The sequence below is a fragment of the Drosophila sechellia genome, chromosome X (genome assembly GCF_004382195.2).
Source record: "Drosophila sechellia strain sech25 chromosome X, ASM438219v1, whole genome shotgun sequence".
NCBI classification, from domain to species: Eukaryota; Metazoa; Arthropoda; class Insecta; order Diptera; family Drosophilidae; genus Drosophila; species Drosophila sechellia.
The window spans coordinates 5,338,026-5,358,435 of NC_045954.1; the positions used below are offsets into that span (position 1 = coordinate 5,338,026).

The following is a 20,410-nucleotide window of genomic DNA, read 5'->3' on the forward strand; positions in this document are numbered from 1 at the left end:
CATTCAGATGCTATCAAAATTGTCAGTTTTAATGGGTTTTTATTAATGGCGATGGTAAATGGTTGGGTTGATGAAGGACGCATTTTACATTGGTTTGGTGCCTTACAAATGTAAAGTGAATTTAAAATGATAATAGTCAATAGTCCAACAATCCGATATAGATTTTCACAATTTTTGGCTATAAATATTAAAATATTATATGTAATATAAGAGTACGCATGTGAAGTAATCACTTAATATTTAATTACCAATTACATTTCAAGCTCAAACAACTAAAACACCCAATCTAAGCCATTTCCCACAAATTTTTCACTGTGTAGTTTTAGTTACTGAGTGCTAATTACTTAAAATATCCGGCTGACAGGACCAAAAAACCAGCGAAAAAGTGGGCTGGGCGAACGGGTGGCTTGTGGGCTGACTAATTGCTAACCAAGCAGTTAATTGAAATGGCATATTGATTATGCAATTGTTATGCAATGCGACTAATTAATGTTTGCAAGTGCAATCTGGCGCGAGAGTGGTGGGCAGAGGAGGTGGAAAGAGAGTGGGCGGCTGTCGCAGCTAATCGATAAGAGAGAGACGGGAATGCCCCGAAGAAAAGAGACGGGGCGAGCGAAGCTTAATTAACATGACCAACTTTGGCCTGAACAATGCTCGTAATTTGGGGGAAAACGTGGAAAGCGGAAGCGGAAAAGCGCAGGGGACTTAAAACTTCCAGGAAAAACTTTACATTCAGAGAGAAAATCGAATGGGAGAGCGAGAGCGGGAAAAGCGGGAAAAGTTTAAGAGAACAAAGACCCTTTTTGGAGAGATTCCAATTCGATTTGAAGGCGCCAACCGAATTCTTATCGTGTTACATGAATATCAGAAATAGTTTTTAATTCAATCAAATTTGATCAAATAAAGAAAACATTACAATTTAGATGTAATTAAGGAATGGCAAATGAGATCATTTTATTCAATTTATTCCAAATAGCTATAAAAAAGATTTAATGTTAAAAGAAAGTAAAACTAGTTATTAATTTCAGAGCTTTACTAACATTTTGTTAGCCCCATAATTTTGGCGGGAACCATTTGGAAGAACATTTTCAAGTGTGTTAGTAGTGATCATCCCATATTATTGCTTTTTCTTTACTTGCGGCAATACTTCTAATCTTTGCCTTGAATCGTGTTTATTTATGAACTAAACAAAAAACAAGAAAATCGTAGAAAATGATAATTCCAATTGCACTCGCACTCGCTCACACTCACACAGATATAGAAAAAGATACATATATATACATATAAATATATATATAAGGACATATAGCATCATTGGCGTCGCAAAACAAACTGAAATCGAAGAGCCGAAAAACTCGGTGTGAAATGAAATCCCGTGTAATTAACACGCATACCAGCAGCGCTCACACGCACAGTGTGTACAGTGTACGTGTGCAGGACTTCCAGGCGAGAACGAGAGCGCGCCATTCGAATTGCAAGGGCGTGAGCGAGAGGGGTGGACAATATCCCCTCTGCATTGGAAGTTCGCTGGCGCGTGAGCGAGACGACTGCAGCGCCGGCGCTCGTGCCATCCCGTTTACGCTCGCAAATATGGCGCTGCAAGTTGTTTGTGCCCGACCGCCTGTGTGTGTGGGAGCGGGCAGCGACGCCGGCAGCACAGTCGACGCCGGCAGCGGCGTTCAAAGCGACGCTTTTGCTGGCGTGCAATTCGCTTTTCAATTTCAGTTCGTTTTCGAACGCCGCACCGAACGCTCCAGCGCTCAAAAACACACAATTAGATAAAAACAATAAAAGCAAATCCACAATTGCAACCCACACAAGTGCGTGAGTGAACTTTTTTTCCTGTGTAAACGTGTACGTGTGCGTGTGCTTGCCGCAGCTGCCATGAGAGTGTGCAATAAATAGAAACTTGGGAACTCCAATCGTTTTCTCGAAAACAAACTGCAAACTGACAACCCCGAAGGGTATCGCATACAGTGTACCACCAATAATCGAAGTACCGTCGGCAAAAATGCAGGCCACCAAGATGCGTACGCCGTTTGCCATTCAGGAGATCCTGGGACTGGGCGCCTATCAGCAGCAGGCCACTGCCAGTGCCACGCCCTCCGAGGCGCCGCCCTCGCCGGCCGCCACGCCGCCGCCCACAGCGAATACGCCCGCAAATGGCTCCCTATCCGCCGGACAGCAGCAACAGCAGCAGCAGCAGCAACAGCAACAACAGCAACAACTGCAACAGCAACAGCAGCAGGCGATTGATAGCCTCCGCGAATCCAGATCCATATCGCCCGACGTCTCCAGACTCTCGGCCGCTGCAGCGGCGGCGGCAGCGGCTGCCGCCCACTGCCAATTGCCCGTCTTCAATCCGGCCAACTTCTATGCCGCCGCCGGCTATGCCGCTGCAGCGGATCCGGGCAACGCGGCAGCCGCCCATCACCACCACATGACCACCTTGGCGGCGGCCGCCTATCTCCGGGGATTCCTGCCGCCCGGATTTAGCACGCCCCACGAGTTCCGGGGCCACTTCCAGCAGCACTTCGGCGCTCAGTTTGCAGGTGAGTGGCGTTCACCCGATTGACTGGCCAATTACTATCGCTAGCATATCATTCACTTCAATGGGCGCAATGTATGGAAATTAGTGGCAAACGTAGACTTATTCAATAGTTATTTTCCAAGAGGATTCGTCGTAGGCAAGAGTACTGATCAGCTCTATATGTTTCACTAAGTTCGACTTCATGTTCAATGGGTTAGGGCAGCCCTAGACCACATTCGCCTGATTTCCCTTTGCTGCAAGCGATTATCTAGCACTTTGCCACTCAGTTACTTCAAATTCATATTCAAATTCAAACTCAAATGGGGAACAGCGGCCAAGTTAGGCGGCTAATTAGGGGGAGTGCGGGGCAAGGAGCTGTTTATGCAGCATGGAACACTCTGTTGCATCTGCTGTACGGGTGCAGCCAAGTGGCAACCGCATCTGTCTCCAGCATACCGAACTCGGAACTCCACACTCCTTGCCAGAATCTCTCGTCCTGCGTCCTTTTGCCCACCCGTAGGCGCAACTAATAAGCTCAAAGGGGTTGGCAATCGAGTTGCGTCCTCATCGGAGTTAAAACAATGAAGCGACACGATTAAGCACAGGACAAAGAAGGAGTACGCTGGACGAGGGGAGGCGGCGGGTTCCAAGCTTATTAATAACACTCGTGCACTCGAAAAAAATGGAACAGTAATGGAATATTGAGCGCAGAAGTTTGAAGATCAAGCTATTTTCTTTCTTAAATCTGAATCTGAAATCTTCGCAATTCTTTCGTTCGTAAATAGAATTCAAATCTATTTACTTAGAATTTAATCGAAAATATGAAATATTATTTGTGGAGCATGTAACGATAGATCTAACAACCCTATAATTTTTGTAACAAACAAACTAATGGTTTCTCCCAGTGTACGCCAAAGAATGAGGGAGCAGTAGACAGGGGGGCGTAGCAGGAGCGCTTTGTGAACAGCAGCCGTCCTGTCAGCAAAGTGTGAAATCTCACACACACTTCACTCGAGCCCCGATTTCGGTGCCTCTGTGTGTGTGTGTGTGTTTGTGCGAGTGTGTGTGTATCGCTAATTAAGCGCATAATTTTCAGTGAAATTAGCAAACTCCAGTTGGCACGAGCATGCATTAAAATACGATAGCCAGTGGAGCTTCATTGAAGGAGAATTCGGTAATGGAAACTTGATAGATTCTTCAACGAAATTTGGTTATAATATTGGGTTAATCTAATATGTACAGTTGGAAAGGTATATATTATAGCAAATTATATATCTTTTACATGACATGCGATAGTATAATATTCTTATTATTGATATTATTGTAACTTTACCATTCTCACACATTTCGTACCATCTTATGCGCTCAGTTTCCCAACCCAACAGCCACGCCCCCGCACAATTTTCACCTGAATTGCCCATCTCCTTTCCGCACACTTTCCACACATTTTCCACGAGAACACACACACCAACACCCCCACACACACCCACACACACACCCACACACACATCGCAAACGCAATTGTATCCGAGAGTTACACGCACTTAATTTGTTAAATTTTCACACATTACATCTGTTTATTTGTCATTCCGCTGCCTTTGTGTGGTTCCTCGGTTCGGTTTCTTCGTTTGTCATTCAGACATTCAGTCATTCCGTCATTGTCATTCCGTCATTGTTGACCTTTCCGGGAGCTGCTGGCAGCCACTTTAAAGTGGTCTTTATCCGGGCTCTACTTCTAGTTCTACCTTTGCACTGAGCGAAAAGTCTGCGTCATATATTAAATTACATTTTACTAGACAAATTTCTGGATGGATAAATTAACTTTATTTCTAGTATGCAAGCCTGCAGAATTGTGCTATTTTTATTGTTTGCAAGTGAAACAATTCAATATTATAATCGTAGTTCACCTTTAGTTCATGACCAATTCAATTCAATAAAAAGCCATTTTATGCGCCGCAAGTCAAAGTCCTCGATGTGCGCGAGTACAAGTACATCGTTTTTTTCGCCTGCATCCTGGCACATCCTTTGCGACTTGTTCTCGTTAGTCATGCCCATCGTGGTCTATTTGCCGAAGGTCCGTTCGCACTTTGTTTGCACAACAGCAGAAGTTGAGACCCCGAGGCTCCTTTCCTTGCCTTGCGAGCGGTAAAAAAGGCAACAAACACCGTGTCCTTTCCCGGCCACTGGTTACTAGCTGGATCCTGGATGCAGGATCCGCAGGACACGAGGCGTTAGTTTCGGAGGCAAATTGTGTACAAAATAAATCGACTCGAGTGGTTAACCGCAGCTGTAACATTGGAAAAATGGAGGAGTGAGTGTGTGTGGCGGTGTGCAGCATCCTTTCAATTTTCCACTCCTCTCCGGGTTTTCTTTTCTTTATTTTTTTTTTTTATTATTTTCTTTCTTTTTTTTTTTGTTGTTGTCTGGCAAAATTGCTACTTGCACGTTGTTAGCCTTAATTTGAGTGGCCATTGAGGAGCTCTCTTTTCACCTTGGCTTTCTGGTTCTAATAAATATTTACCCGAGAGATCCTTGGCGTATGTTGTGTCCTTTTGTTCGCGTAGCTGGCGAACTATGTTTCCTTCCCTTTTCTTTCGTTGATATTTGCCTTGTGTTTGTCTTGTACCATCTTGTACATCTTGTATCTTTATTTTTCCTCACACATTTGGCTGAGTCGTCTGGCGAGCCATTTGGCTGTCAGCGCCCCTTTTTCTCGCCCATTGTTGTCTTGCCACCTTAGTCATGGGCAATTTTTCCCTGGATTTTGTCTTAATGACAAATAATTGCAGACAAATTGGTTCGCCTAATTGTGTTTCCCTTAGGAAAAAAAAAACAATTTTACAGCGGATGAACGACTTTGGGAAAGTGTTTTGCCACAGTTTCCATTGATTGAATGATTAAGAAATTAACTTGACTAAAAACGATTGCAAGAGCTGAAGAATCATATTTGATTTACTTAAATCAAAGTATTACTGAAGTAAGTCCGAACTAGAAATATATATTGCACACAGAAGGTCCTTTGTCGCGCGTGTCCTTGCCGACTGAAAACTAATCGCACCAATTTTGAAAGCCAAAAAAATATTTACCACAAAAGAAAGGGAATAAAGAACCCAAAACCCACCGGAAAATAAAACCTCAAAAAATAGCAGCACGATAAGAATCTTCGCTCTTCAAAAACATAATGTTCGAGGGGTACGATGATGTGTCTCAGATATTTTTGCTATATTATTGTGCCCAGCAAGGACGCACTTCCGAGACAAATCCTTGCACATTTCCTGCCCCTGCCGCAAAGGAAATACGATAGTTTTTCGCACCCAAGGAGGAGAGGAAAACTGCGGGAAAAAATTCTATAAAAATTGTACACAAATTGCTAAATCAAGTGTTAATTATGTGACAATGAGTAGGTCGAAAAAAAAAACTATGGGGAAAGGAAAGAAAACCGAGAATGGTAACAAGAACGAAAACGAAAAGAGCAGCTATTATTTTTCTAATAATTTTTTAATTAGAAAACTTCAAGTTTGGGTTTCAACGAAACGAAACGAAAACAAATATGGTTGAATGATACGCGTGGTTTTCAAAATTTAGGGATAGATTGGGAATGGTGCGGGGACAGGTTTTTCCCAAAATGTTATTTCCAGCGAAGTGCAACCGAAATGCAAGTGGCCCCGCTGGATAAACAGATAAACAGAGGGCCACAGCCAAAGCCGGAGCCAGAAATTGATGACAACAAGTGGCAGGCATTGAAAGGAGCTCGGTCCGTCCAAAAATTTTAACCAGCTGCATGATCAGCCAAATGCAACCTGGACCACAACCACTCCACTTCAGGCTGCAGTTGCACTCGTAGTCGCAGTCGTCGTCATTTTCCTAGGAAGCACTCGAGAGCGGCGTGTAAACAACTTGCACAGACACCATCGCACATACAACTGCAGCTACAGCTAGATATACCGATGCAGATACAGATACAGATACAGCTATAGATTTTCCAGCCTTTTGGGTCTCAGGGTCCGAGATGAAGCCGAAGATTGGAGTCCGCCAACTACCAACTTCCAGCCACAAACTATATAAACCTACAAGGCTAGTCAGCGCATCAGTTAAGTGGCTTTGTTCGCCAGTTTAAGCCCAATCCAATCCAGTCCCAGTCGCAGTCCCAATCCCAGCACCAATACCAATCCCCCCGAATTCGAGCATTTTCTGCATGATTTTGCAGTTAAGCCCCCAGAGGGCCAAACAGCATTCAGCATTTGGGGCCAAGTGGCATTTGGGAAAATTGCATGAACAGCAGGCGAACATGATGGACAATTTTTAGCCAGTCAGTGCTGGAGATGCATTTGCCGAAATCAAAAATCCGGTGGAAAGGAGTAGGGCAATAAGGATGAGAATGGGAAAGCTTATTCATTAGAAATCGGAGCCATGGGAAAGTTAGCGAAGAATACTGGAAGAATCTAAGAAATAAGTAAGCACAGGGAACTACTCAAATCACTTCATTGAACTTTACTTTCTAGGGAAAATGAAATATAAAAACTATAACATTAATATATTGTTAATTGCAAACAATTATTCGAATGACTAGAAAGATTAGCTTAGTAGCTATGATTGCTATGATAATTAGCCATTAGTAACACCTATTTTTGCGATTTACAACATCCTCTAGTCGTCGAATTTCCATTTTATTTGCCATCATCATTCGCAATTACCTCGACAAATTTTGGCACTTTAATTGCCGTTAATCGTTAATCGAATCAAATGCCCAAAAGTAAAGGACTCGAGTCCTTGCCACTCATTGCGGCATTTTCACAGCGTTGCGTGTACGCAAATTGAATATTAAACATGTTAATCCATTTTATATCCTCGCTGAGAACCCAAAAGTTGGCATAGCTCGCTAAGGGTCTTATTTTATTTGCCGATCTTAACACACAAGCACCCATTTGATGCGGTGGGGTTGGGGGTGTTGTTTCGCCTTTAAAAGGCGTTTGACTTTTTATTAATTTCCCTGTTGACAGCAATTTGCAACGCTACACGAATTTGTTACCACCGAATAACACACACAAGCACACACACACACACACATGCACATATGTAAAGGGGGTGGTCCTGAAGTTTTCGGTTGTTATATGTGTTTGTAACGAAACGGCCGGAAAAACTTCCGCATGTGTTGATGGGTTAATAAATATTTGAGCACACACAAACAGGCATTTTAACACCCTGCTGTGTGAGTGCATATGTGTGTGTGTGTTTTTATATTTACCGCTATTTCCGCACAGCATTTACAGTGTTGTAAAACGTTGCCAGCCGAAATGGACAGACCACAAAAGGGTTGTTGGTCGTCCTCCGGCTGTTTGGCTTGCCGGTTTTCGAGTTAGTTGCCCATTTAAATGGAACAACGTTCCGTCCGACCATTTGCGAGAGGTGGCCCAAATTGAGGGCCGGAAAGTGCTCAATTCCAAACTGTGCCCTGCCCGTTTTATGGCCAAATGAATTTTACAAAAGTGAAACATACAATTTCGCTTGGTTCGCTTCTGATTCGAATCATGTTTTTCTTGTTCGCTTTGTTGTTAGGTAAAATGGTTGATACAAAAATTGTACATATTATTCGACTGCAGAGAATATAGTTTAGATTGGTTTAGATTGACCTGGGATTATTAAATGTATTATTGTCAAGTTGGGATATATGTATCTTCGAATAACCCACTTTAAAACCGTTAGCATGAACTTTAACCACAGCTTTACGACCATTTTCCCACTCGATTTGCCCATACTTCTAACTCGATATGCGCTATTGCTGGCTATTTCATTAGCTAATAGCCACCTATTCGAGCCACGCCCACTTTGCCAACTACAGAAGCCAACCGAACGCGAAATAATGTCTAATTATAAGGTGAAAATGGGTGGCTTTTGGGGAAAACTGTTTGTGCGCAGCAGCGGCAGAGGTAAACGTCGGAGAAAAGCTGAGAAAAGCTCCTGACTCACTCAAGTGTCGGGCGTATAAATAAATTAAAAGCGGAAGAATGCAAAGCGAGACGAGAGCTGCAGCAGCAGAAGCGATTTTCAAGGGCCTGCGAAAAGGAAAAGGAAAATCGCACTAACTACCCAATTATTTCATTCAGGCTTCACTGCTCCGCTGCCGAATGGATGGAAAAACAGAAACGGAAAGCTTTCAAACAAACAGAGGAAATACAAAAAAAGCGGTAGGAGAAAAGACCAGGGAAAACACCGCTAAACAACAACAGGGAAAAAAGGCAGAAAATCAGCTTGAAAATCGAAATACAATACACAGCAACAATGCGTCAAGTGGTTGGGTGTTTGGGGGGGTGGCGTTGGAAAATCCGAAGGCAGGGGTTTTCAAGGCGAGTAAGCAAATTTAAGCACAGCTCGGAAAATCAATGGCTGCAAATCTGCAAATAAAAAAGAAGCGAACGAAATTGGGAAAAAGCCCGCGGCCCCACAACACCCCACTTCCACACCTTCCCAGCGAGTTTTTTTCCTTCAATTGTCATTGTCTGATTGTTGCTTTTCCCTTGGCGTTTTTCTTGCCATTGCTTTTTGTTTGAGTTTCAACGGGGAAATGGGTTCCTACGCAGCCGAAGGATTCTAAAATCCGAAGTACATTCTAATTAATTGATCAATGGTTATGCTAAATAAATACAAAAATAAAAAAATATAAAAAAATAAAATAAAATACGTAGTAAACCACTTTTGGTATCTATAGCTAATAACACTTTCTTTCACATACTTCATACTGCATTTCCTTTGCAAATAGTTTTCATTCTATTATTTAAACTTAAAGCGGAAATCCTCTATCCCCGTCCCTCTCGCTATCTCTCTCTCTCTCTCTCTCACACACACACACACTGCTCCGCCATCTTGGAAAAACAACGCCTTTTCGTATTTATTACAACAGCTAAGGCAATAGGAATGGCAACAAAGCGAAATGCGAGCGTAAATCGAGTTAACGAGCTAACTGCGGGACGTCCAGCCACCCACGCGGCGAAGTCCTCCAAAATAAAACCTCGGAAAAACCCCCCACTGTAAAAAAAAGCACCCGAAAATGTTCGCTTTTCCCCCGCGGCGACAAACAACCACCCAGCCGAAAAAGTGGTAGACATGCCGAAAAGGCAACCCCAAAACAAAAAGCAAGTCTCTCGTTGTGTAACAACTAACAAGTTGGGTGGAAGGCGGGCAGCCAGCACAGCCACCCAGACATCTCAACACCCTGCCACCCCACCACCCAACCACCCACTTGCCTTGCCATTTTTCTTTTACCACTTTGCTTCTTCAACTTATTTACGTCTCCATTACAAATAATTGCGCGTCATATTGGCTCAGCTATACTTAGCCCTCGTCTTTCGCCCCAGACGAGCCAACCCCACGAAAAACGACCGGAAAAACCGCCCACCCACCACCACCAGCACCGCCCAATGGGGCAATGTTGCCTTGGCGCAAATAAATACGTTTTTCTTATTGGGGTCCCAAAAAAAAAAAAAAAAAAATGAAAAAAAATGAACCAACAAGCGGCGGAAGAAGGAAAACGTTGGAGTGAAAAGGAAAATCCCCCATTTTTCGCCTAGACAACCGCCGCCTTGTAAAAAGTGTGTAAGTAGTAAATACGCTTGAGTATTATTAACGTAAATGCAAAATTGCCAATTTCGAGTGTATTTCCTGTCAACAGAAATTTTCCTTTTCTTTCCCTCTCGCCTTCTCATTCTACGGCGAAAATAAAATTAAAAGCGAAAAAATAAAATGTCGGAGAGGAGGAAGAGTATAAATCGTTTCCCTGGCTCTTCTGCATTTACTTCTTATGGCGGCTGGTGGCACCCATGTGGCCCATCCACTAAATCGTTCAGCTACTACGCAATGATGCACTGAAAAAAAACACTAACACTAAACACAAATAAAAAAGTGAAAGAGAAAATGCGTAAGCACATGGGTAAATATTCAGTTTCGGCTTGGTATCCATTCCTGCTGCTTGCTTGGCTTCTTTTAGCTTCAAATTAGTCTCAAATATCACCGATTTCTGCCAGTGTAATCGCGTTAGAAAACGAGCCAAGACAGGCATAGATCCACTTCAGTCCACTCCACTCCACGCCACTTTTGCTCCTGATGCCAAACGGTGGTTGGTGGGCTTTTATTAATATGTCTGGCAATTTCAATTTGACTTTATTGGTAATTTTACATTTCGTTTGTGGAGAATGGAAGGGGGTCCGTCCTTTGGAGGATCTGCTACTTGGACGGCTGCCATTTATCAGGAGCAGTTCCCGGGTAGTCCATAAATCCCACTCGCCCGATGGGATAGGTTGTTCGCAAACTACACAAGGAGCTCGAGTTTTCCGGCCACAAATTAAAGCAATAAATATGGACAATACTGCCAAGTGGAAAACTAAGAGAACGTTTAAGGGCAAACTTGCTGGCGCTTGCAGCACTAAGCACTTAAAAAGTGCACCTTTCAAACACTAGATTTTCCAGTTAACCGTTAACTTTCAACGAAATCAAACCAGTAGTCGAACTAAGCGACGAAACCAATTAGATAACCCAATAAATTGGCATATTATCGTGACCGCTTCGCTGGGCAGTTAATGAAATTCATGGAATGCCGCACAGAACAAAAGCCATTCGATCAAAATATTGCTTAATTGAACAATTAATCGCGGCACAAAGGATCCCGAAAGGAACCAGGACCAAGGGGCAGGACACAAAGGAGATGCTCGTATAAATTTCACTTCGTCCCCCTTCCACCAGCCACAAAAACCGGGAAAAGAACTACGAGTACATATCAAATTAATTTAGGCGGAAAACAAGCCAGGAAAACCCCGCAAAAATTGGAATGAACATGAACATGAAAATGAAAACGAAAATGGGATAAAGAAAATGGCAAACGGAAAAGTTAGACGGTGGGGAGAGGGGGGGACGGAGGGCACAAAATATCGCATGACAGAAAACAGAAAATCAAGCAACTCATGCCCCGATTGACTTACCCGAGTAGCAAATTAAATTAGTTGACGAACCGAGCAGAACTCAACGGAATACAAGTGAGCTGGACCAGACCAGGCTGTACACTGCGCGAAACGAGGGCCAAATTCAGGGGCAATTAGCACTATATTTAATTGAAATACAAATGTATAATAAATGTAACCGAAGTAACATACAATTTGTTGCTTGCAAACAACTTTGTTACTAGTTAGCAATTTCAGTTGATTAACTCCAACTATTTTCTCTCAGTGTCGGCGACATCGATAGCTGGCCAAAGTGGCTGACCACTCATCGCCCCCTCCTATTTATATACACATACATTCATACATTCATACACATATATATATATATATATTTATATATGTATCATTATTATGGCTATTTATAAGTGTGCGAGTGCTTTTAAAGCACTTTTGTGCGAGGGTCTGACTTTGGCTTCGATCTAAACACACATATAGACTGTATGTATGTATATGTAGCACAGTGTATATATGCATATGTATTGGTAGGGGATGTGGTGGAGGGTTGGTCTGCTGTCGTTCGCTGACCAGCTAATTGCTAATTGATGTGTGTCTAATTGTGCCGCCAAAGTAGCCAGGCAATAAAAGCGCCGCTCGAGGTCTGGGTTCATACATACATATATCTATATATATATATGTATATATATAATTATAGAGCAGCGAGAACGGTATGCGTTGGGTGGCAGAATGAGTTCCAAATTGGTCCTAGTAAGCGATTAATCATTTCAATTGATTATGCAGGTAATATGGTACATACTTAGGTTTGCATTTGGATAGTAAAGTGAAAGGACCCATTAGTCCTTATTAAGCCATCTATGAAAGAGTATAAGCCCATCAATAGATTGGTCAAAATTAAGTGGCCGGAAGCGCAGCAAAGAATAGATAGGCCATTCGTGTGCGACGACCTCATCATCATCAGCAGCAGCATTGTCATTATGAAGTATTATCCTTTTATATCGGCTACCTCTGGTAATCACAATGGAACGCCCTGTGCAACACGCCTAAGCCGATTCGCGTTTAATTTGAGACCGAGAAAAGGGCTAAACCACTTAACACCCTAACACCCTAATTGTCAAAACAAAGACGGCACACGAAACTGAGGACCCAGGACCTCGTCCTTTCGTCCCTTTCCGCCAATTTCGGTTTTCCGCCTTCCCCCGTCATCCGTCATCCTCAAGGAGCCAGGAGCAGCCAAGCCAAAGAAAATATTTACCAACCAAAGGGTGTGTGTTGCTATTTTGTCGATTTTCTAGGAAGGTGCAAACACAAACACATTTAACCCTTCGCTGACATTTGAATAAAAATCCAGGCAACTTGTCAAAATCTACGCGACACAATCATCGAGCTGAATGGGCATGGAGCATGGATTTTCCAGCTGCCGCTTTATCGTGTGCGAAAAATCGACTTCTCGAATATCTGCTCGCCATTGTCTGCCATTTAAGGGAAATAGGATTTGCCACAGGGATTGGGTTTTGCTTTCGGTCTTGCTATTTGGCCAGGATTTTTGCCTGAATTCAGAATCGGAATAGGAATCCGAATCGGGGGCTACATCGTACATCTTACAGCGTACGACATGTGTTCAGCAAGCGCCAGGAATTCGCATTGGCATATGGAAAAGGGTTGAGGTCTTCCCGGAAATAAGATTACAGAGACATAGGGAAAATATAATCGCAAGCTTTTCTCCACTTGAAAATATGTTTGAGGATAACTAATATCTAGTCTGCTAGTTCCTACTTACATATAATATAAATAAATAGATCACTTACCCCTTATATTCCTTTTTTCCCACAGAACAAGCTGCCGCTCGTGGCCAGGAGTACGCCAGCAGCTTGGCCAACGCCAGTGGAGATGAGCAGTCGCCCAGCAAGAATAGCAGTTCATCGGGCAACGGCGGATCGGGCGGATCGGGATCAGGATCTGGTGGCGGCAACCCGACTTCCAATGGCCTCGGGCACCTGGGCTCCCCAACGGCCAGCAATGGTGGATCCGGCGGTGGAGCCGGAGTGGGCGGTGGATCGGGCACGTCGGGCAGCAGCTCCTCGACATCTGGAAACGCCGGTAACGGCGGCAGCTCCGGCAGTCGCTCCTCGCCCGCTGGTCCGCATCACTCGGCCGCGCTGGCTGCCCATCAGCACGCAGCGGCTGCTGCGGCCGCCGCTCATCATCATGCCGCTGCCGCTGCTGCCGCCCATCATGCCCACCACGCCCACGCCCAGGCGCACGCTCATGCCCACGCGCATGTCCACGCCCATGCCGCTCACGCCGCCCATGCCGCCCATGCCCATCATGCCGAGGCGTTTCTGGGAGCAGCGGGCGGAGCTGGTGGCAATCCCAATAGCCTGCTGGCCGCCCATGGTGGCGATGTTCTTGTAGGTCCTGGCGGCACGGGTCCCGGCGGCAAGAAGAAGAACAAGCGGCGCCACGGACGCACGATCTTCACCAGCAGCCAGCTGGAGGAGCTGGAGAAGGCCTTCAAGGAGGCACACTACCCGGACGTGAGTGCGCGGGAGCTGCTGTCCATGAAAACTGGCCTCGCCGAGGATCGCATTCAGGTGAGCAGTCCTCCACATTGACATATCCGCAATGAAATCAGGTAGATCAGTTTGCGGCGAACACTGATTGACATACGGAGTAGTAGGAGGGGATTCACCATTTTTGCACCGCATCCTGGGTGATTGGGGAATTGCGAATGGGATTGGGGGCAGTGAGGTTGTCACGTAGCACTGCCGACTGAGGATGCGCGGGCTTTCAGCTGCCATTTTACGGCCATTTTTTATGGGCTCTTTTTTATAGCTGTTCCGCAAAGATTGCAATCAAAGGCGGCTTCGATTCGCGGGGGGAGGGTGGCGGCCTGTTTTGGCTGCGGATCGTGGGGGAAATTTACGAATGGAGAGTGCGAATGGCACTTGGCAAGTGTTGCCACACGTAATGAGGCCTCGCTGATTACGTAATTACGAGTGCACACAATTGCAATTGCAACGTACAAGTAGCGAAACAAAAACGGAAACGGAATGAAGTAAGAAAACGTGGCGGCCGGCACTCGCCGACACTCAAAAAAAAAAACACAAAAAAAAACACAAAAAAAAACACAAAAAAAAAACACAAAAAACGCACAAAAATTCGATACAAGAGCGTGATACACGACGAGTTGCGAGCTTCAAAATTGCAAATTACACTGATTCGATAATGCAAACTGAGGGACAAGTGAAGCACAAAGAGCAAACAAGTTCAAATTAGAGCCGGAGAGAGTGTCATTACTCGATAAGAGTGCTTGAGCAAAGAGAAAGAGCGCCAAAGAAACAGTTAGAAAAGATATCGCATCTTGGCACACGTGAACGCTCATTAGCGGTAAACAGTTAAGCAGTCTACGAAATCGTCGATTAAAGTGCGCATTGAGGATTTAAAAATAGAGAGAGATTTCTGTTAACTTGGAATAAAGTACAAACACGCAAGATCGGGAACTTAAATGGCATTCTTGTTTTTGGGAACTGCGCGTTAATAAATCAACCCCACTTGTCCGTTACTCCATTAACCACTTGACAAGCCGCAAGATGGCGCCACATCAAATGCACTGTGTGTGTGTTTGTGGGTGTGAGTGCATTTCCCTTTTTGCATTTGTGTGCAAAAATCAAATTAACAAGCACAATTGGCTGAAAGGCAACAAAAAAAACAAGCAAAAAGCGAAACAACAACAACAGCGACACAAGCCGACAGTCGGGGCAGAATGAAGAAGAAGAAGAAGAGCTGCAGTAAATATAAAACCGAAGCACTCACACACATGCAAATACACTTCAATTAAGTGCAAATATGGCGCACAGCTGGAAGAAGAGAGTGAAGGAGGAGGAGTGGAAGAGAAGGTGATGGGGAGGAGGCGAGGAGGAGAGGCAATCATTAGCAGCACTATAAGAATGGGTGGAGAAAGGGGCGGGCGAAAGAGGAAGTGGGCTGAGAAGGAGAAACAGCAGCCATGCAAATTCGGAAAAAAGAACCCAACTTCTCTCCTCCCCTCACGCTCAATCTCACTCTCTCTCACTCTCGCTTCCTCTGCGCGTTTTTTGCCTGCCGCTTTTAATTGCATTCCATTTTGCGTGCATTTCGCGTATTATGTGTGTGTTTTTTTCCGCAGTTCTTTCCCTTTTTCGGCTTTGCATAAATTTGCCCCTCGAACCGAAGCAAAAGAAACATGGCCAAACACGTTTTTCAGTCCATCTCTCCATCACTCTCTCCTTCTCTTTCTCTGCAAGCGCGTGCTCTCCCACTCGCACTTATTGGCTGTTAGGCAGCGGCTTTTTGGCTCTTGCGAGTTGCCAAAAACATTGCCATTGCCAAAAGTTAACGAGCAGGCGACAAAAGTGTCAGATGAGCAGCTTGTAAAACCACTTTTGTGCTTTAATTTTCAAAGGTGCTTAATTAGTATTGCTTAAAGATTACAGGGTTGTTAATAAGGTAATATTAGTACGTTAATAACCAAAATTGGTGGGTAATTGGAAACTTTTGTCACCTGTTGAAGGTGCGACAAGGAGGAAGCTAGGAGCTGCATTGTCTGCCAATTTTCCAATTTCTTTGCCGCCCCTCCGTTTGCCGCTTACTTCGCCCCTTTTCACTTGCTAATTTCCACACACACACAGGCAAACATAGAAAAGGGAAAACAAAGAGCAGGCCAGTTGAGAAAAAAAGAAAAACAATCTCGATTTAAAACAATGCATATTGCGCTAAATGGAAAGAAGAAAACAAGCACTTGCACTTCACCGCATGCTCGAATTTTTCAAAATTGCCACTAAAAATGGCACTTTCAATACGCGATTTTCGAAAGACAAAAGAAATTGCACTTGCACTTCAAAGACGCAAAAAAAAGAGCAAAAAGAGTTTCATATTTTTCAATTCCTCAAGGGTTCTTCGGCAAAAAAAATATCAAAAGAAACTGGCATTTCAAAACTTTTGAATTGAACAAGGCGGAAAACCATTAAACAAATTGATTTCCAATTGCTCGATAAGATTTCAAAGTGGAACATGGTATTTTTAAAAAAGATACTTCCATTTCGAATGCAAAACGCATAAAAGCGTGAGAGCCAAATGCATTTCTAAGTCATTTTGCAGAAATGCAAATTAATTGCACACATAAAGTCGAAGCTGCTTTTAACACCTATTAAAGTGCACATTTTTTACTGCCATAAAACGTAACAGCGAGCTCTCACTAACAATTGCAAATTGCAAATTGAAAATTGAGAATTACGAGTTGCACCATCCATATTTAGTTTTTTTTTTTTCATTTGTTTTTTTTTTTTGTAATTTTGCATAATTTCGTTGCTCCTTGCATTAATTACACACTTATGCCTTTCTTTTCTGCCGCGCTTTTAATGAGCTGTTAATATCAGCGCACAAAAAACGAAATTAAAAATGATTATGCATAATTATGTAATTAACATTTAAACAAAAGAGGTTATGGCTGTGCAGCAAAGGCATTCAACAAATTGCTATTTGCGTGTCCCCCTTTATTTGCCAACTTTTTCGTTGTGCATTCGAGTTTGAATAGACTTTTCCGAAAAGTTAGCCAAACATTTTTAATTTTAGTACCTATTTTTATTTCCAATTTATATTTCGTTATTTAAATATGACCATAAATTAAAATGGGTGAGGTGCGCTTTGTTTGCTTATTCCTAAAGCTAGTTTTAATGGCATAAGCGATTGAGCTGTTTTTTAGGCACTTTTTAAAAGGCCATTCATCATGGCATTAGCCACACCGATTGCGTTTCAGCCAGTCCGCCCAGAAGGGCCGCAACCCCCGACTTTATGAACAGATACATGCGTACGCGGCTTCAGACACAGATACAGATATAAATACAAATGCGGGAGCGGGTGTTAAGTGTTGTCAACTCAAGCAGATTTAATTTGCCATGTTTTCGCTTTGCTTTTTTCAAGTGCAACAATAAACAAGGCGAACAAATGTAAATGCAAATGTTGACATCACACCGACTCGCATAAAATAGGAACATGAATAAAAAAAAAATAATAAAAAAAAAGAAAATGTGAGTTTCTCGAATGCAGGACGAGGCCGCGTGGCCAAATGGTGGGGGAGTTTACAGCGATTCGTTCCTTGGTCCTTGGTCCTTGGAGAATTGCGGCACATGTCGCTGCAGCAGCAACCCTGGGAAAACTTGAACTTTTCACAACAGCAGATTAAGTTGTCCCTCGGGGGAAAAGCGGGCCAAACGGCCGCAAACTTGGCGAAAATTGAAAATTGACCGTTTAATGTCGTCGGCTGGCAGCATTTCTCGTTAATGTTTAATGATGTTACTAATAAGTACTTGAACAAGTGTTGTTGTTGTTTGCTAGAGAGGGGGTGGGAAAAGGGGAAGACGCCCTGATAAATTAATTAGTTTTTCCCATACCAGATTCTCACATTGTTCGTCGATAATTTCTTCATTAAATCTGCAGATTGAGTAGGAATCTTAGTTCTTATTATATTTTAAGATAGTTGCGTATGGACTACAGTTGACACCCACTAATTTGCGCTTCCTTTGTCCCATTCCGCAGGTGTGGTACCAGAACCGCCGGGCCAAGTGGCGCAAGACGGAGAAGTGCTGGGGCCACAGCACCAAGATGGCCGAGTACGGACTCTACGGAGCGATGGTGCGGCACTCGCTGCCGCTGCCGGAGACCATCATCAAGTCGGCCAAGGAGGACGAGTCGGTGGCGCCGTGGCTGCTGGGCATGCACAAGAAGTCGCTGGAGGCCGCCGAGCTGCTCAAGAGCGACGAGAGTGACCGGGAGACGCCCACCTCGGACGATACGAACACCAGCTACTCGGCGGGCAGCACCCACAACTCACCGATCTCCAGTTTCTCGATCTCGCGTCTCCTCTTCGACGCCCCACCGCCGGCGGCGGGTTCCGCTGGTGGCAAGGGACACCATCACCACCATCATCACCACAAGGGCCACCACCACGCCCACGTTCATGCCCAGGCGCAGGCGCACGCCCACATGCTGCTGCACCACCAGCAGCAGCAGCAGCAGCAACAGCAGCAGCAACAGCACCACCATCACTTGCACGCCGCAGAGAGCTCCTTGCAGCAGCAGCAAGTGGCAGGATCGGGCTCGGGTTCGGGACCCGGTTCCGGGTCGGGAGCGAGTTCGGTATCTGCTGGGCCACCGGCACACCATCCGTACAACCAGCAGCAGCACCTGCACCACCTGCAGCAACTGCAGCAGCAGCAGCAACAGCAACAGGCTCAGCAGCAGCAGCAGCATCACCACCACCAGCACCACCATTCGGTGCACCACATGCACCACCACAATGCTGCGGCCGGCTACGCCGAGGCAGCGGTGGCTGCTGCAGCGGCCGCAGCAGCTGTTGCTGCAGCAGCAAACGCACGGAATGCAGCAGCGGCAGCAGCAGTGGCCGCAGCGTCTGCGTCTGCCTCCGCATCCGTGACCATTGCGGAGTCGGAGGCGGAGGAGGAGCAGGACGACATCGAGGACATGGAGCTGGACAAGGACTGCGAGGTGGAGGAAGACGTGGAGCCCGTGGATAACGACACCAATACCAACAACGAGCACGACAACGACAACGAGGGCGATGCGGATGCGGATGTGGAGGCGGATGTGGATGCGGATGCCGATCCCGAGATAGACATCTGCGACGACCACGACGAGGAGATGCGTCTGCAGGAACAGCTCCTGCTGAAAGTGAAGCAGGAGCAGGCGCACCTGGGACCCAGATGAAACATGTACATCGATGTGTTGTTCTAAGGACAACGATAAACCTACAGGATTCGAAACACACATCCGGCTAAATGCAATGAACCATTTGTAAGCGCAAGCGGGCGAAATTTCGCGGCCCACGATGGAAGTCGTATAAATTAATAGCATTACACTCATGACATAACATTAAACAAAAAAAAAGAAGAAAGGAAAATGATAATGATAATGCAACACAAAAAAAACCTAATCTTAAAGCAAAGAAAACATTTTTTTTCATACACCTAAGGAGCACTCGTAATTATTAATCTATAAACAATAACGAATATTCTCTCATTTTTTTTAGTGTAAATATTAACTTATTACCAATAGGTATGAATGAAAAGCAGAAAAACACAAGACATTAGCGCGTAAAATGAGATGCAACGATTTGCGAAATTTTTAAAATATGCTAAATGTGATTTAATTTAGTTGTCCATTCGAAACAAGGCTTTTTATACTTTAAGACCTTTTTTTTGCGAATTAAATTTAGTGACTTTTTTTTGTATCCTATGTCTTACGTCCTGTAAAAATGTACATACCAAATCCAAATTCAATCAATCCAATATATCTCATGATCGAAAAAAACCAGTCCACTGCCTCTGCTATGATTTTCGTCTAATTTTTTTGACTTCAGGTTCGAACTTTTCGAGACAAGAACAAAGATACATAGGTAACTGCAAATTGTGTAATTACTTAGACAAGAAAAAACAAATGAAATCCACATACGATACACACACTTATATATATGAAAGTTAGATGAAATAAAATGGATGATATATAAAATATAAACGGTGTTTCGTTTCATTTTGAGAAAATGTTTCTTTATCAGCGGGTTCAGATTATTAACGGCAGAAAAATATATCACAAATGAAATAAAATTTAAAAAAAAAAAATATTTCTAATTTTTTGTGTAAAATCACTTGTTTTTACATGATGTCAAGTATTTGGCACACGTATGCGAATTACATAGCTATAACATGATGTAATGTCAAGTCATGTAGTTTAAAATGTAATGTAATAATACGTAAGTAAAATCCTCCATGTATTATACGTTGTAAGGTAAACACTTCAAACGTATTCTACAGGTATAATACACATACACTCTCTACATTTGACTTACATTGAAGTGGAAAACATGAGAGTAAAGCAGTGCAAT

The 20,410-nt window shown here is 44.0% G+C and overlaps 1 protein-coding gene across 1 annotated transcript; it reads left to right on the forward strand.

Moving 5' to 3' along the window:
- Positions 1–1,752: 1,752 nt before the first annotated feature.
- Positions 1,753–20,016, forward strand: LOC6612397 (box A-binding factor). Its single transcript, XM_032725945.1, has 3 exons — positions 1,753–2,552; positions 13,306–14,066; positions 18,049–20,016. The coding sequence occupies exons 1-3, from the start codon at positions 2,012–2,014 to the stop codon at positions 19,234–19,236; spliced, it is 2,490 nt and encodes an 829-aa protein (XP_032581836.1). The 5' UTR covers positions 1,753–2,011; the 3' UTR covers positions 19,237–20,016.
- Positions 20,017–20,410: the final 394 nt, after the last annotated feature.

Coding starts and splice junctions, on each gene's coding strand:
- LOC6612397 (XM_032725945.1), top strand. CDS start 2,012: ATGCAGGCCACCAAGATGCGTACGCCGTTTGCCATTCAGGAGATCCTG. Junction 2,553..13,305: donor CTTCGGCGCTCAGTTTGCAG/GTGAGTGGCGTT, acceptor TTTTTCCCACAG/AACAAGCTGCCGCTCGTGGC. Junction 14,067..18,048: donor TCGCCGAGGATCGCATTCAG/GTGAGCAGTCCT, acceptor CCCATTCCGCAG/GTGTGGTACCAGAACCGCCG.